The sequence below is a fragment of the Suricata suricatta genome, chromosome 6 (genome assembly GCF_006229205.1).
Source record: "Suricata suricatta isolate VVHF042 chromosome 6, meerkat_22Aug2017_6uvM2_HiC, whole genome shotgun sequence".
NCBI lineage: Eukaryota > Metazoa > Chordata > Mammalia > Carnivora > Herpestidae > Suricata > Suricata suricatta.
Window position 1 is genome coordinate 121,048,002 of NC_043705.1, and position 14,393 is coordinate 121,062,394.

Genomic DNA, 14,393 nt, shown 5'->3' on the forward strand with positions numbered 1-14,393 from the left:
AAAAACAAACAAACCAACCAAAAAACTAACTGGCCACAACTTACTTCCCTATAACTTTGTCTCTCACAGTTTTGAATCATTTACTTCAAACAAACTGATCTCCTCACTTAGGTTAAAAAGCATTGTATTTTCCAGCTTGTGTTCATAGGTTTGAACCTGTCTCTCTTCTACACATAGTGGGATGACGTACCTCACAGGGCAGTTATGAGGATAAACTGAAATGATTCATGTTAAGAACCCGGCAATGAGCTTAGCACACTGTGAATACTCACAATGCCAACCTGGAGAGGGCTCCCTACCCTGCCGGGTCCCGCATGGAGCCAGAACTGCCTAACCTGAATGAAGTCTGCTCTCATTCACTTTGCTATATAATGAATAATTACTGTGTTTCATAATCGAGATAATTCAAGTGAGCCTTTCTTCTCTCAATTAGATTAGAAGCTGTTGTAGTGTAAGGAGCATTTCTTGGGTTTTTGCTTTCAGTGCCACATCCTCCATAAAGAATTCAGCCCCAAGAATTGTTATTTTGGATCTTCAAATGGAAAAACCATATGAAAGGGGAATAGACTTCAACTCTGCTCTTCTAAATGCCTAATTATGTAAAATTGAGATTTTGCTTTTTGGATTAAAAGTTACGATTTCATTTCTTTCTCTGTTAGAACTCCTTTCTTATCTGTGCAACCTCCCTTTCTCACTGCCTTCCCATCCAGCACTGACCAGCCTTTGAATCCCTGGGTCCATTTCCTTCTCCTGAAACAGAAAGCAGGGAAGGGCACTGACTTGTGACCCCACAATCAGGGTCTCCCCTATATAATCTGTCCCTTGACTTTTCCAAGTATCTAACTTTTTCTCGACTTCCTCAGGGAAAAGAACCTGACCTTCACCTGGGTGAGTGAAGACTGGTAAAGTGGGGGAAGTGAAATATAAGCAAGTAAATTACAAAACATATCTTTATCTCGCTGTTATGTTTTCTCACATAGATGGGCATTATTTATTAGATATTAAAATTTTTAAATACTATATTATTCTTTATATATCTCTGTCTGATAAACAATATATTAGTAGATGAAAAAATACATACTTAATAGCATTTACCATGATGCTCACTAGCAACGTGTCAGAAATGCTCTTTCCTTTCTTCAGCAACTTTTCTGATTTTGCACCAAGCTGAGCACGCACAGTGAGCTGTGAAAATAAATGAGTGGTAGAATACAACTACTTTAAAAGTCAGAATCCAAATGTTTGGGTGAAAAATGAAATGGTCATGCTCTCTGGTGAAGACACTGACCACCTGGTACAAGTCAGCTAAGCACTCAGGGGAAGTGTGCACGGATACTGAGGCTCCTCTGGGTGGCTCCCTCCTGGCCAAGACCTTCCTCCTCTTAATTCTCAGCTGCTCTGGCATTGCCAGCCTTCACTTTCTGATGCCTTAACTTGAAACTCTTGAAGATTTCTGCCTGAGTTCTCGCCACTGTCATGCTACACAGACATGGCGTGTCTCTTGGATAACCTGTACAGGTCTGGCTCTTGACCAGGGAGTCCCCTTCCTTCAGTGATCCAATTCCATACAGTTTTATGCTGCCTGTCTGTCTGCAGCTTTGATCTTTTATGGTTGGCTTTCGGCCATCAAATAATTAGCTTTTCTATTTGGTCCAGCACTGATAGCGTTATCTGCAGAAGGTCTCGTCCAATAAAGCTGCTCTGTGTACAGGAAAATTCCCTAGGGCTGATTTTTAATCACCAGTGAGTATTTTACAAGTCAGATGATACCAGATGTCTACTCAAAACCTGGTAAAGTTTCCTCGTTTACTTCAAATGTCCTCATCGTGCCTGAAAGGCGGACCTGACTTTTCTCTCTTCCTGCTCATCTCTCTAACCTTATACCTTACTATTACCCCACTTTGCTGGCCAGGCACCTTCCTGCAGCATGGCTGCCCTCCAGCTGTTCTTACAGCCTGAGATGCTTCCCCAGCTGCACTTGGCAGGTTCCCTCAATCTTCTTTTGACCTGGTTGGATCTCACTTTCTCAAAGAAGGTCTATCCCATTTAATACAGCAACCTTCCGTCTTTGCCCACAGGCCTTGGCCTTGTGTTTCTGACCCCTTCCTCCACTCTCCATTTTCTTTTCTTCTGACTCATTACTATCTAACGGGCCATATAATTCATTTACTCTGTGTTTATGGTTTGTTATCTGGCTCCATTAGAATGTAAACTCCTTAAGGTCCAAGGACCTTGCCTTTTCTGTTCACTGACATATCCCAAATAATTACAACAGTGCACCAAAAATAGTGCTTGGGGCACCTGGGTGGCTCAGTCAGTTAAGTGTCCGACTTCGGTTCAAGTCATGATCTCATGGGTTTGAGCCCCGCATCGGGCTCTGAGCTGACAGCTAGCTCAGAGCCTGGAGTCTGCTTCGGATTGTGTCTCCCCCTCTCTCTGACCCTCCCCCGCTCACACTGCCTCTCTGTCTCTCTTAAAAATAAATAAAACATTTAAAAAAATTTTTTAAAGTATGCTCTCTGAGTTGAATTAAAAATGGAATTTGGAGGATTTGTAATTCAATAAAAGTAAATATAAAAAATATACTTAGCATTTCTGCTAATTTATATTGCAAATGCACAGAGTGAAAATGATAAATGCCCCTTCATCACTGTCTCTAAACCCCATTTCCTTCTTCACTGGCTGTCATACTTACAGTTTGGTGTATATCCCTCCCAAACTTTTTATATCTCTAAGCAGTTTTGAAATCTAAAATATTTAAAAACTAAAATTATTTCTCCAGGTGAAATGCACACTAAAAGTAACTAAATATCATCAAAATAAAGCTAATAAAATCTCACTTGATTAATCAGGACATTCTATTTGATGACAAAAAGATATCTCCATAAACTGAAAAGCAATATTATACAAGGAATTGCTAGTTTCCATTAGAAGTAACAGTGAGTGAATTATTGTGAATATTTATTTTTAATAAAAAATTCTGTAGAGTTACCAATAAGTCTAAGGAGAAATTCTGGGGGAAAAAGTATTTAAAGGTAAAGAGGATAGGAAAGGAAAGGAAATCAAATGGTAAATAAAAACACATAAATTTGACATATGACTAAAACTTAAAAAATCACATAGTTACTTTCTTACCTGGCAAAACTGAATAGCAATTTCCACTGCTTTAGAGATAAGGAATATTAAGAATATAAAGAATATTAAGTAACTCAGATTTAGTTAATATTTTACCATAATATTTACTGTAAACCAGAAAAGGAGCACATCACTATTTCATTCCATTTGAAGACATACCAAGAAACTATGAATCATGACATATTTCAATCTACTAGTAGTCAAAATTAGTTACAGTACTTACTTCAGAGAAACTATCACTTGATTTGACTTCTTCAGTTTCTGGAGTTTTATTTGTCTCAGTACCTACCAATAGGAAAAGTGGTGAGAAGAGAGCCCAGTATTTACCACGAAGAACCATGTTAGAGTTTGATTGCCCACGGTTTTGGACAGATAGGTAACTGGAACCAGCCATGCCTGAGATGCTTGGAGGAAAGGACAGAATCACCACAGAATGCTTCATCTTTGTTCCACAACATTAAAATCCTGGCCAAGTGTTTTCCACACTATACAGCTTCTATACAGCTCATGCGTAATAATACATTAGAAATACTTTACTATAGTTTGGGGTTTCTTTTCAGAAAAATAGCTAAGTGTCTAAAGAAAAATTTGTTAAAATGTTAATTCGTTAATTTTATTTTCCAGAATTATCACAGTACAGGTAACAAATATGTCTAAAAGTAGAAAAGTCTAGAAGTCAGTAGCATTTTTTACTTGAATTCTATGGCGGGGGGGAAACCCAAGTTTTCAGAGTCTGGACTTTGGTAATAAAATATGTCATACAGTACCTATAATAGACTAAAAATCAATTAAAATAATCCTGTAAGAAACACATAAGTGAAATAAGGGACAAATTGCACCCTTTTAAAAGATGGAAAGTGCAACTGATCTTGGAGAGCGCCGTGCTCACCACACAGTCCACTGGTGACGGCAATAATGACGTGCCCACAAGATGATCTGAACTTTACGCTAGAAGACGAGGAAACTATTAAATATGGCAAGCCTTCACTAGCACAGCTAGAAAAGACTTAAAATTCTTTTCCTTTAATGTTTCTAAAAGGCATCTGAAAGACTAGAACCCAGATCCCAAGTGAGGTAATTTTTTATTAGGTTTGGAAGCTTGGTTCTAGTTGTTCGCCTTGCCCAAGGCTGGACATAAACTTAACTCTATGTAGGGAACCACTCTTCGGGGGGGGGCGGTGCAAGAGACCGGACCCCATAGCCTCCCTCAATCAGTGAAGAACACAGCAGCGTGCAGGGAGCCCCAACCCTCCCCCTCCCCCAGATCTGCTTGGGCAAAACGAAACAATAAAATACCATCTCCCTGCAAAGCCAGGGAGAGGGAGGATTTATCCTGGCTGTTACCACAGGCACAACAAAACTGAGCAACTACTTGAAGGAGCATAAGAAAGATTCCTTTGTGATACTCATCTCTTACCGTTATTTATAGACCAAGGTTGGGGACTTCTGCGTTTACCTTTCTCTCTCTGTTAGATTACCAAGTAGACAACTATGCAAAACCCCGCTTGTCTCCCCTTTTTTTCCCTGAAAGCAAGTGTGTGCTCACATACATGTGCACTTACTATTTATCTGTCTGTCCATCTAATGAAAATAATGGTGATTTGTTTCAATATCTCACTTACTAAGTACGGTTTTATCTTCTGTTTCTGGCAATGCTTCATTTGAAGTTGGATGAGCTGCAGATACATTCTGTAGATTCTTTGGGGAAAAAACACACATACACACACAGAAATTTTAACATTGTCACATTTAAATAACATTCAAAATTTTATTTCTATAAGTAAGGCTAACATTATTTTATCTATAACATTTATGATATTAAGAAAAGCTGAATGATTTCTGAAAACATGCAAAATTGATGATTATTCTTATAGAAACACACAGTAGCCTGTGGTGTACTGTCTTTCCAATGACCTCCAATCACTATGTAAAATACAGGAACTGATATTTTGAATTTACAGTGAGTGGCTCAGTCAGTTAAGCATCAGACTACGGCCCTGGTCATGATCTCACGGTTTGTGAGTTCAAGCCCTGGGTCAGCTCTGTGCTAATTGCTTGGAGCCTGAAGTCTGCTTCAGATTCTGTCTCCCCCCTCTCTCTGCCCCTCCCTGCTTACTCTGTCTCTGTCTCTCAAATATAAATAAAAAATTAAAAAAAAAACAAAGAAAATACAGTGAAACATGAGAAAGAGGTAGAGTTTATGGAACATTATTTTAGAAAAAACAATCCTAGAGGTGCCAGTCAGAGCCATAGGAAATAAAGAAAAAAATATGCACATTATCTATCATCAGAATAAGAGGCAGCCCACACTTCTCCCAGTTATTTTCATAATTTGTGGTTAAATGGTATTTATTTTGCAGCTGATGCAAATGATCTGGGTTAGATTCTCTGCTAACTTATTCAATTACAGAGACAATATAAGGTAGGGGGAAGAGTATTGGATTTAGAATCTGGGTTTCCACTCAAAGCTTAGCCATCAATATGCTTTCTGATCCCAAGAAAGCCAATACATCCTTGGGACCTCTATTGTCTCACCTTTAAAATGAGGTGCTGTATCACATTATGATTCTCAAGGTGGGGCCACATTCTCCTACTTTCTGCCTTAGACTCTTCATGCAGTAATGTAGCAAGATGCAATACTGATGGGAATGTGATGCAGGTACACCACAAGAAGCCCTCCTCCTCCTTCACTAACCCTCCGATTGAGATCTACTCACAGACCAACTGTTTTGTATACAGTACCTGGGCATCCCTCTGTGGAATAGCACTGTGAACCAGGGGATCAAGTCTGGTATCTCCCTACGTCCCTTCTCTGCTCCACTCCCTTCCCCCATCTGTCTAGGCTGTGGCCCAAAGCGGGCATGGTCTCTATGAGACAGAGACTCCACCATTGGCCACTGCCAGGGTCTCAGTGGTGGGATATAACTCTGGGAGCTGGTGACTTGGTGACCTCTGCCCACAGCACTCATACCCTACCCACCTCCAACCTCTTGCAAGTTCGCCCCTTCTCTGCCTTACCAGCTTGGGGCTCTTTCTCCAGCTGATGGTAACTGGGCACGAAGTGGGCCAACCACCCTGGATGACCCATCCAGGCAAACTGGGGTATGTTGGGGGAGTGGCAGGGAGGAATCTTCTCTTTTGCTATGTAAATGCCCACATAATAACTTTGATTTTGACTCTTGGCCCACAAAACCTAAAATATTTTTTCTCTGGACCATTACAGAAAACATTGCTAACCTCTGGTCTAGAAGATCTCTTAGATTACATCCAACTTCAAATCTCTAGAATATGAGGAGCAGAAAAGAAAACTAAAATCACACTTGCCTGGCTTTCTTTACTCTTCTCATGCTGAAGTGGTAGAGCCTTTTCTTTATCATCTTTCTCAATTTGTAGTGCCTCACTGACTTTTTCATTGTCATGAAATGCTTTGATAGCTTCTTGGACAAGAGTGTCAATAGAAAGTATCTGGATAGGAAAGTCTAAAGTACAGCAGACAATTTTATTAATAATTTAGGAAATTGACATAATTATCCTTCTGTGCTGGCTTCACCCTGTAACGCTGTCGTTTGGGCTCCCTTGAAATGCCTTTTGGATCAAGCTGTTTATTTTTTTTATTGTGGTAAAATTCACATAACATAAATTTAACCATTTTAACCATTGTAAAAGATACACCTCAGAGCTATTAGGCCATTTACATGTCTAACCATCACCACTATCTTGTTCCAAAAAGTTTTCCTCACCTGAAGAGGAAACTCGGTGCCCACTAAGCAGTCACTCCTTCTCTCTCTTATCCCTGCCCCTGGTGATCACTAAATTGCCTTCTGTCTCTAATGGTTTGCCTATTCTAGATATTTCATACCAATGGAATCATACAATAAACAGCCTTTTGAGTCTCATTTCTTTCATTTAGCATCATGGTTTCAAGGTTCTAGCATGCATTAGTAGTACTCACTCCTTTTCATGGCTGAGTAATATTTCATTTGATAGATGTACTATTTTTGTTATCCATTCATCAGGTGACGGTCTTTCCCCCCATCTTTTGGGTATTTTTAAAAAATATATTTTTAACATTTATTCATTTTTGAGAGAAAAAGACAGAGTGAGAATGGGGAGGGGCAGAGAGAGAGAAGGAGACACAGAATCCAAAGCAGGCTCTAGGCTTTGAGCTGCCAGCATGGACCCTGACACAGGGCTTGCACTCACAAACTGTGAGATCATGACTTGAGCCGAAGTTAGACGCTCAGCTGACTGAACCATCCAGGCACCCCACTTTTGGGTATTTGTAATAGTGTTGCTATGAATATTCCTACAGAAGATTTATTCTGAACACTTGTTTTCAATCCTTTGGGGTATATATTCTATAGTGGAATTGTTGGGATCATCTGGTAATTCTTTAATTTATTGAGGAACCACCAAACTGTTTTCCATAGTGGCTACACCATTTTATATTCCCACCAGCAAGGGATGAGGATTCCAAGCAACACCTCCTCACCATCACTTGTTATTTTCCTTTTTTCTTTGAATTATACCCATCCTTGTGGGTGTGAAGTGGTATCTAATTGTGTTTTTGTGAAGCTGCTTCTTAAGGAGGTACTTTTAACATCTCAATAATGATCTACTCTACCTTTCTCTGCATTAGAATAATTTAAGATGGACTAGTCTCTAAATTTTGAGTTTTGTAGCAAAACAGTAAAAAAATGAGTATAATGGAATAAAAACTAACTAAACTGATAGAAACCTATGCTTTTAGCTGAATGGACTTCAACAGAAAAAGCCAAAGGCTCATTAAAAAGACAGAACTCAACAGATGTGAAGAATGAACACATTTATAATTTTAAGCAGATTTCTTTTGTATTTGATACAAATTATTAATTTCTCCCTCATTTGTAGGTAAATAAATCTATGAGGAAAAGTTTAAAACTTGTTATTTCTCTAGACTATGTACCAGCAGTATATAACGCACCCATATATCCAGGTTTGCTTGGGACAGTCCCAGTTTATGATTTTAAAACACTAACAGTGCCTTGGACAAGCAATTATACAATCACTCTGTTATAAAATTTCGGATGATCACAGACTTTCCTAATATATTAGTGGACTCTTGTATGTTGTCTACAGATCTAGTCATTTGCAGCTACAGTCAATGTAAACAGAATCCAATAAGCAGGAAAAGAAAAAAAAAAAAAAGGAAATTCTACCTTTTTGTAGAGCTTTTAGAGCAGTAGTTTTTCCACTCAATGTTTTCCCCAATAAGCACCCTTTAACAGCAAATGAAGGTAATTCTGGTACTGTTGTTCTGACTTGAGGAGGATGAGATTTTTCCACTAGTCTGTGAAGCACATGACCCAATATGGTGTTGTTGGAGGGAGGTACATTCTCCATCATTTCTCCTGGTAAGGCCCACTCGCCAACCATGTTCTACAGAACAATGAAACAAGCAAAACGAAATATTCTTAAAAGTGGAGCTCAGCCATATTAAAAAAGTTAATATTGAAAATAAGCCCAAATTACAGCGAACAAAAGTATTTAATACTGTAAATGATTATATTACATAAATGAGTAATAACATAATTCATTCATATAGAAGGGCAGAAAAATGAGCTTCCAATGTAGAAGTAAAAAAGAAAAAACTAAAAAAATCCTTAACAGTTTATGAAAGTAGGCACATTGAGTTAAATCAGACAAGCTGTAACCCAGGTTGAGCATAAAAACACTTAAATTGATGCTGCCATTGGTAAACAAAAAAGAATAATAGTTTATCTGCTGTCTTATGCAAATACTAAGCTTACTTTAAAGTATTTTAAAGAAAGATTAAAGAGAACATTCATGCCCAATATGGTGTCCTCTAAATTTACTATGTTTGGGGCACTTGGGTGGCTCAGTCAGTTAAGCGTCCGGCTTCAGCTCAGGTCATGATCTCACGGTTCCTGGGTTCCAGCCCTGTATTGGGTTCTGTGCTGACAGCTAGCTCAGAGCCTGGAGCCTGCTTCTGATTCTGTGTCTCCCTCTCTCTCTGACCCTCCCCTGCTAGCGCTGTCTCTCTCTCAAAAATAAATAAAAAAAGAATGTAGATCTACTATGTATGACGCCTGGTTTCTTCATGTTTCCTCCTGAAACGATCAAACAATTATAGGCCAAAAACCAAACTACGGACCACATTCCCTACTTCTATGTAATAAAACTAGAAATCAGTTTTTGAAAGATATGAGAAATGGAAGGACTTGAAAATTAAAAGCATTATTTTAAAATTATTCTTGGCTTAAAGGGGAAATTAAAAGTATAAATGCCAAAAAGAACGTTAAAACGATTTATTAAAAATATGGGATAGGATCAAACTGTATTCAGAGGAAAATTCAGTCCCATAAAATGCCAGATCTAAAATAAAAAAAAAAAAGGGAAGCAAACTAAGCATTAAGATAGGAAAAAGTAATTTTAAATAAAAATGAGGAGGGGACTCATAAAAATGGAAATGGATACAGAGTAAAACTATCAAGATACTTTTTATTAATAGAACTTGTCCAAACTAGTCATGATAAATTGCTTCTAGTTCTGAACAAAGATGAAGAAAAGAGCAAGTATGAATTTTGTAATGTAATATTAAAGAAACAAGAGATTTTAAACCTATCACTATTTACATTAATAGGTTAAAATTTTTTAAAAAGCACCCAATTGTTTTAAGCAAGAAACAGCTGATAAAATTCAAAATTTGTGTCTGATGAGAAAAAAAACAAGTAAAATTAAAATGAAATAGGATAAATCTTTTATTTATTTATTAAAAAAAATTTTTTTTAATTTATTTTTGAGAGACAGAGAGAGACAGTGTGAGCAGGGGAGGATCAGAGAGAGAAGGAGACTCTCTCTGACCGAATCAGAAGCAGGCTCCAGGCTCTGAGGGGTCATGACAGAGCCTGACGTGGGGCTCGAACCCATGAACTGTGAGATCTGACCTGAGCCGAAGCCGGATGCTTAACCGACTGAGCCACCCAGGCACCCCAGGACAAATCTTTTAATACATTATGAATTGAGGATAACTTCCCTAACACTCTCTGGACTGATATGAAATAGGGAACGAAAATGAGTGACACATTTTTTTTTTCCATTAAAGGCAGGAATAAGAAAAAGATACTCATCATTAATGGTCACGTTATTCTGGAAGTTCTAGCCAGTGCAAATACGATAAAGAGGTAGAAATGCCACTAGAAGTAAAGGAGGCTGCTGTAGACTTGAATTCCTAGTGCAGAGGGGATAGTTGTGACCTGAACTACTCGTGCCCATGATGGTGGCAGTGGTGACAGTTTTCTCATCAGACCTTGCTTTGGTGGGTCTGGTCATTTTCCTTGGAAGATAAACCTTGAACCTGGTTCTTGAGCCTACCTACTGATTAATTGAACTACCTAAAATACTTGGAATAATTATTTTCCTGCTGCCTCAGCAAGAGTCAACTTTTTTTGCTTTCAATTAAAATCTTTCACAAAATCATTGGAATTAACCAAGAAATAGAGAGCCCATATATAGGAAGCCTCAAACTTCACTAGGGGTGCCTGGGTGTCTCAGTCAGTTAAGCTTCTTTCTGACTTAGGCTCAGGTCACGATTTCACGGTTCGTGGGCTCGAGCCCTACATCAGGCTCTGTGCTAACAGCTCTGAGCCTGGAGCCTGCTTCCAATTCTGTGTCTCCCTCTCTTTCTGCTCCTCCCCCACTCATACTCTGTCTCTCTCTCTCTCAAAAAATAAATAAATAAATAAATAAATAAATAAATAAAAAACATTAAAAAAAACTTCACTGAGGAATATAAAGAAAAATAACTTCAATAAAGGGTAAGTTTAAAAGGTTCAAATCTATAGGGGCGCCTCCGTGGGGCTCAGTTGGTAAAGTGTCTGACTTTGTCTCAGGTCATGATTTTGAGGTTCTTGCATTTGAGCCCTATAGCGCCCTCTGTGCTGACAGCTCAGAGCCTGGAGCCTGCCTCAGATTCTGTGTCTCCCTCTCTCTTGGCCCCTCCCGTGCTTGTGCTCTGTCTCTCTCTCTTAAAAATAAGTAAAACATTTAATAAAGGTCCAAATCTATAAATTGTTTAATTCTTACCAATTAATCAGGTTGAATATAACAACAGCAAAAGTGCTAGTGTTTTATGACAAATGATTCTAAAATGAAGGCAAAAGAAGAAATACAATGAACAAAAATATTTATTTAAATAACTTACGAAAGTAAAAGGGGATGTGCCTTACCATATATTAAGCACTTGTTAAGAATACAGTAATGAGGGGCCCCTGGATTGCTCAGTCAGCTGAGCATCTGACTCTTGATTTCAGCTCAGGTCATGATCTCACAGTTTATGAGATAGAGCCCCATGTCAGGCTCTGCACTAACAGCATGGTGCCTGCTTGGGATTCTCTCTCTCCCTCTCTTTCTGCCCCTCCCCTATTCATGTTCTCTCTCTCTCTCACCAAAAAAAAAATAAATAAATAAACATTAAAAATGAGTTTCAGAAAGAGTTTGTTCAGTGCACAAAAATATAAATTCTATAAATAGAGCTAAGTATATGCAGGAATTTAGTACATAATAAGACATATATTTCATTGTGGCAGAGAAGTACATTATTTCATAACAGATACTGAAATAGCTGGCCACATATTTGAAAAGAATAAAGTTGGATATCCTTCTATTTTTCATGAAAATAGATTCTGAAACCAGAAAATCATGATGGCACCAAAATCTGGATGAATATTTGTATGTTTCAGGATGGTTTTCTAAGCATGAAAACCATAAAAGAAAAGACTGATATATTTGGTTATATAAAAATAAAATATTCTATACATTCCCCTCCCCCCACATAAACATACACAAAAGTTAAAAAAAATTAATACTTCTTTTGAGAGAGAGACCGAGCCTGAGTGAGGGAAGGAAAGAGAGAGAGAGAGAGAGAGAGAGAGAGAGAGAGAGAGAGAATCTGAAGTAGGCTCTAGGCTCTGAGCTGTCAGCACAGAGCTGGAGGCGGAGCTTGAACCCACAGAACCATGAGATAATGACCTGAGTCCAAGCTGGACATTTAACTGACTGGGCCACCCAGGTGCCTCTACTTACACATAATTTAAAATAAAAAACAAAAGGCAAGTGTCTGTAATATATATATTTTTTTCACAAAGTATTTAGAGTCTTAGTTTATAAAAAGCTGTATGTAATAAAATTAAAAATATCCCAACAGAAAAAAAAGGCACAAGGAATATGAACAGTCAATAGTCAAAATAGAATAAAATGGCTAATAAATTTTTGAAGAAATGTTCAAATTTACAGAAATAAAGATATTCACAGAAATAAAACAATGATGCATCACATTTTGGCTAACATTAAAAGGTTGGTCATACTTTTCATTCAGTACTGGTGGGAGAGTAAATTGGCACATTGCTTTATTGTATTTTCTAATGTATCCAAAGATGCTTTAATATCACCATAATAATAAAAATAATTAAGACATAAAAACAGATAAGAATTAAGATTTAGTTTATATCCAAATCGCTGAAAAGTTAGGTAAGATAGTATTTTTCTGAAGTCACTTGAAGACCTTAAAAAGATCTTCAGTGCATATAAAACAAATTTAGGAACATAAGTAGTTAATAATTACTATATAAATATTCCATCCACAACCTACCAGAAACAAAGAGTAGAAATACATGACAGAAATACATGATATATTTTGTTATTTGGACTTAGTATATATAACCTATTTATCTAACTATTCAAACTTCAAAACACTCTGATGTATTGTTTCAGTGGTACAGAATATTATGAATTCAAGATATATCAGCTTAATAGCTTTAAAAAAATCAAGTTTTCTCCAAATCTTATTAAAGATGATCAGTTTTATCAGCACTTTTAAAAATATATCACTTGCAGGGGCGCCTGGGTGGTCCTATTGTTTAAGTGTCCAACTCCTGATTTCTGCTCAAGTCATTATCTCCCAGGATCGTGAAGGATTGAGCCCTGCTTTGGGCTTTGTGCCTGCTTGTGGAGCCTGCTTTCTCCCCCCCCTCTCTCTACCCCTCTCCCTCACTCACACACACATATTCTCTCTCTAAAATCAATCAATCAATCAATCAATCAATCAATCACTTGCGTTCAATCAACTTGCCCCCAATTAACCTGAACTTAGTCTTCTTAGTCCAAATAATTGGGCTAGAAAAAAAAAACAAACCGAGCAATATTCACGGGGGGAGAAAATGAGCTCCGTCAGCAGCATATGCTCTCATAAAAACCAAAGAGAAGAAAAACAAGAGACAATGAGGCACCTGGGTGACTCAGTGGGTTAATCATCCAACTCTTGACTTCTGCTCAGGTCATGATCTCACAGTTCATGAGATCAAGTCCTGTATCGGGCTCTGTGCTGACAATGCAGAGCCTGCCTGAGATCCTCTCTCTCCCTCTCCCTTTGCCTCTCTCTCTTTCAAAATAAATAGACTGAAATAAATGAAACAGATTTTAATTAAAAAAAGAAAAAAGAGTTCAATGTATTTTTTCACAAAACATAGGCAAATTTTTCAATTTTTCTGCTAATCTGAATTTTCTTTTTCTTTTCTTTTTTGAGGAGGAAGGTATATGTGTTTGGTCTGACTACACATCAGGATATATATCTTTATATATGTGTACTTATATTAATATATATTTTGTATGACATGGCATAAATATTTAGATATGCTAGGTCATATATAAATTTAAACATGCTTTTATAATGCTATCTCATGTATTAATACACACCTTTACTGTTGCATTTTTAACATCAGTATTCTTTTCATATCTACCCAATATCTGACAAAAATGCTTGCTCAGAATATAAGCTGACAGATTTCATAAGTGCTAGAGATGGCTTGCCTGGTTTGGGGACAGAATTTCTGTTATGACAACATTCTGAGATAAGGAAATGCTTTTTGAAACAAATAAACAAAAACCCCCCAAAGTATTCACAATAGGTTTCCTTTTAAAAATGGTGGGGATTTATTAGTATATCAATATAATTATATATGTTACTTCTACACAAACTATCCCTTGTAAAATTTAGTTTTTTTTAACAATTTTGTACATAATTATATGTATTATTCAAAATTAGCTAAATACTGAATTGCTTTTCATAATCATTGACTGGATTGGAATTTATTACTTGCTTCTGCTTTCATTCACTGGAATTGCTTATACTTCTAATTAGACATGATAATTACTTTATGTAATGTGGCCAATCAGAAATAAACCAAGTTAAGAAACAAACC

General features: G+C 37.4%; 1 protein-coding gene across 1 annotated transcript in view; it reads right to left on the minus strand.

The window, feature by feature from the left end:
• The window catches only part of SPEF2 (sperm flagellar 2), a 172,681-nt gene that overhangs the window by 99,884 nt on the left and 58,404 nt on the right, over positions 1-14,393 (minus strand). The window contains exons 11-15 of the mRNA XM_029941009.1: positions 8,334-8,553; positions 6,460-6,614; positions 4,758-4,833; positions 3,359-3,420; positions 1,082-1,185 (exon numbers count right to left, since the gene is read on the minus strand). Coding sequence (XP_029796869.1) covers positions 1,082-1,185; positions 3,359-3,420; positions 4,758-4,833; positions 6,460-6,614; positions 8,334-8,553 — 617 coding nt within the window. The remainder of the gene's footprint in view (positions 1-1,081; positions 1,186-3,358; positions 3,421-4,757; positions 4,834-6,459; positions 6,615-8,333; positions 8,554-14,393) is intronic.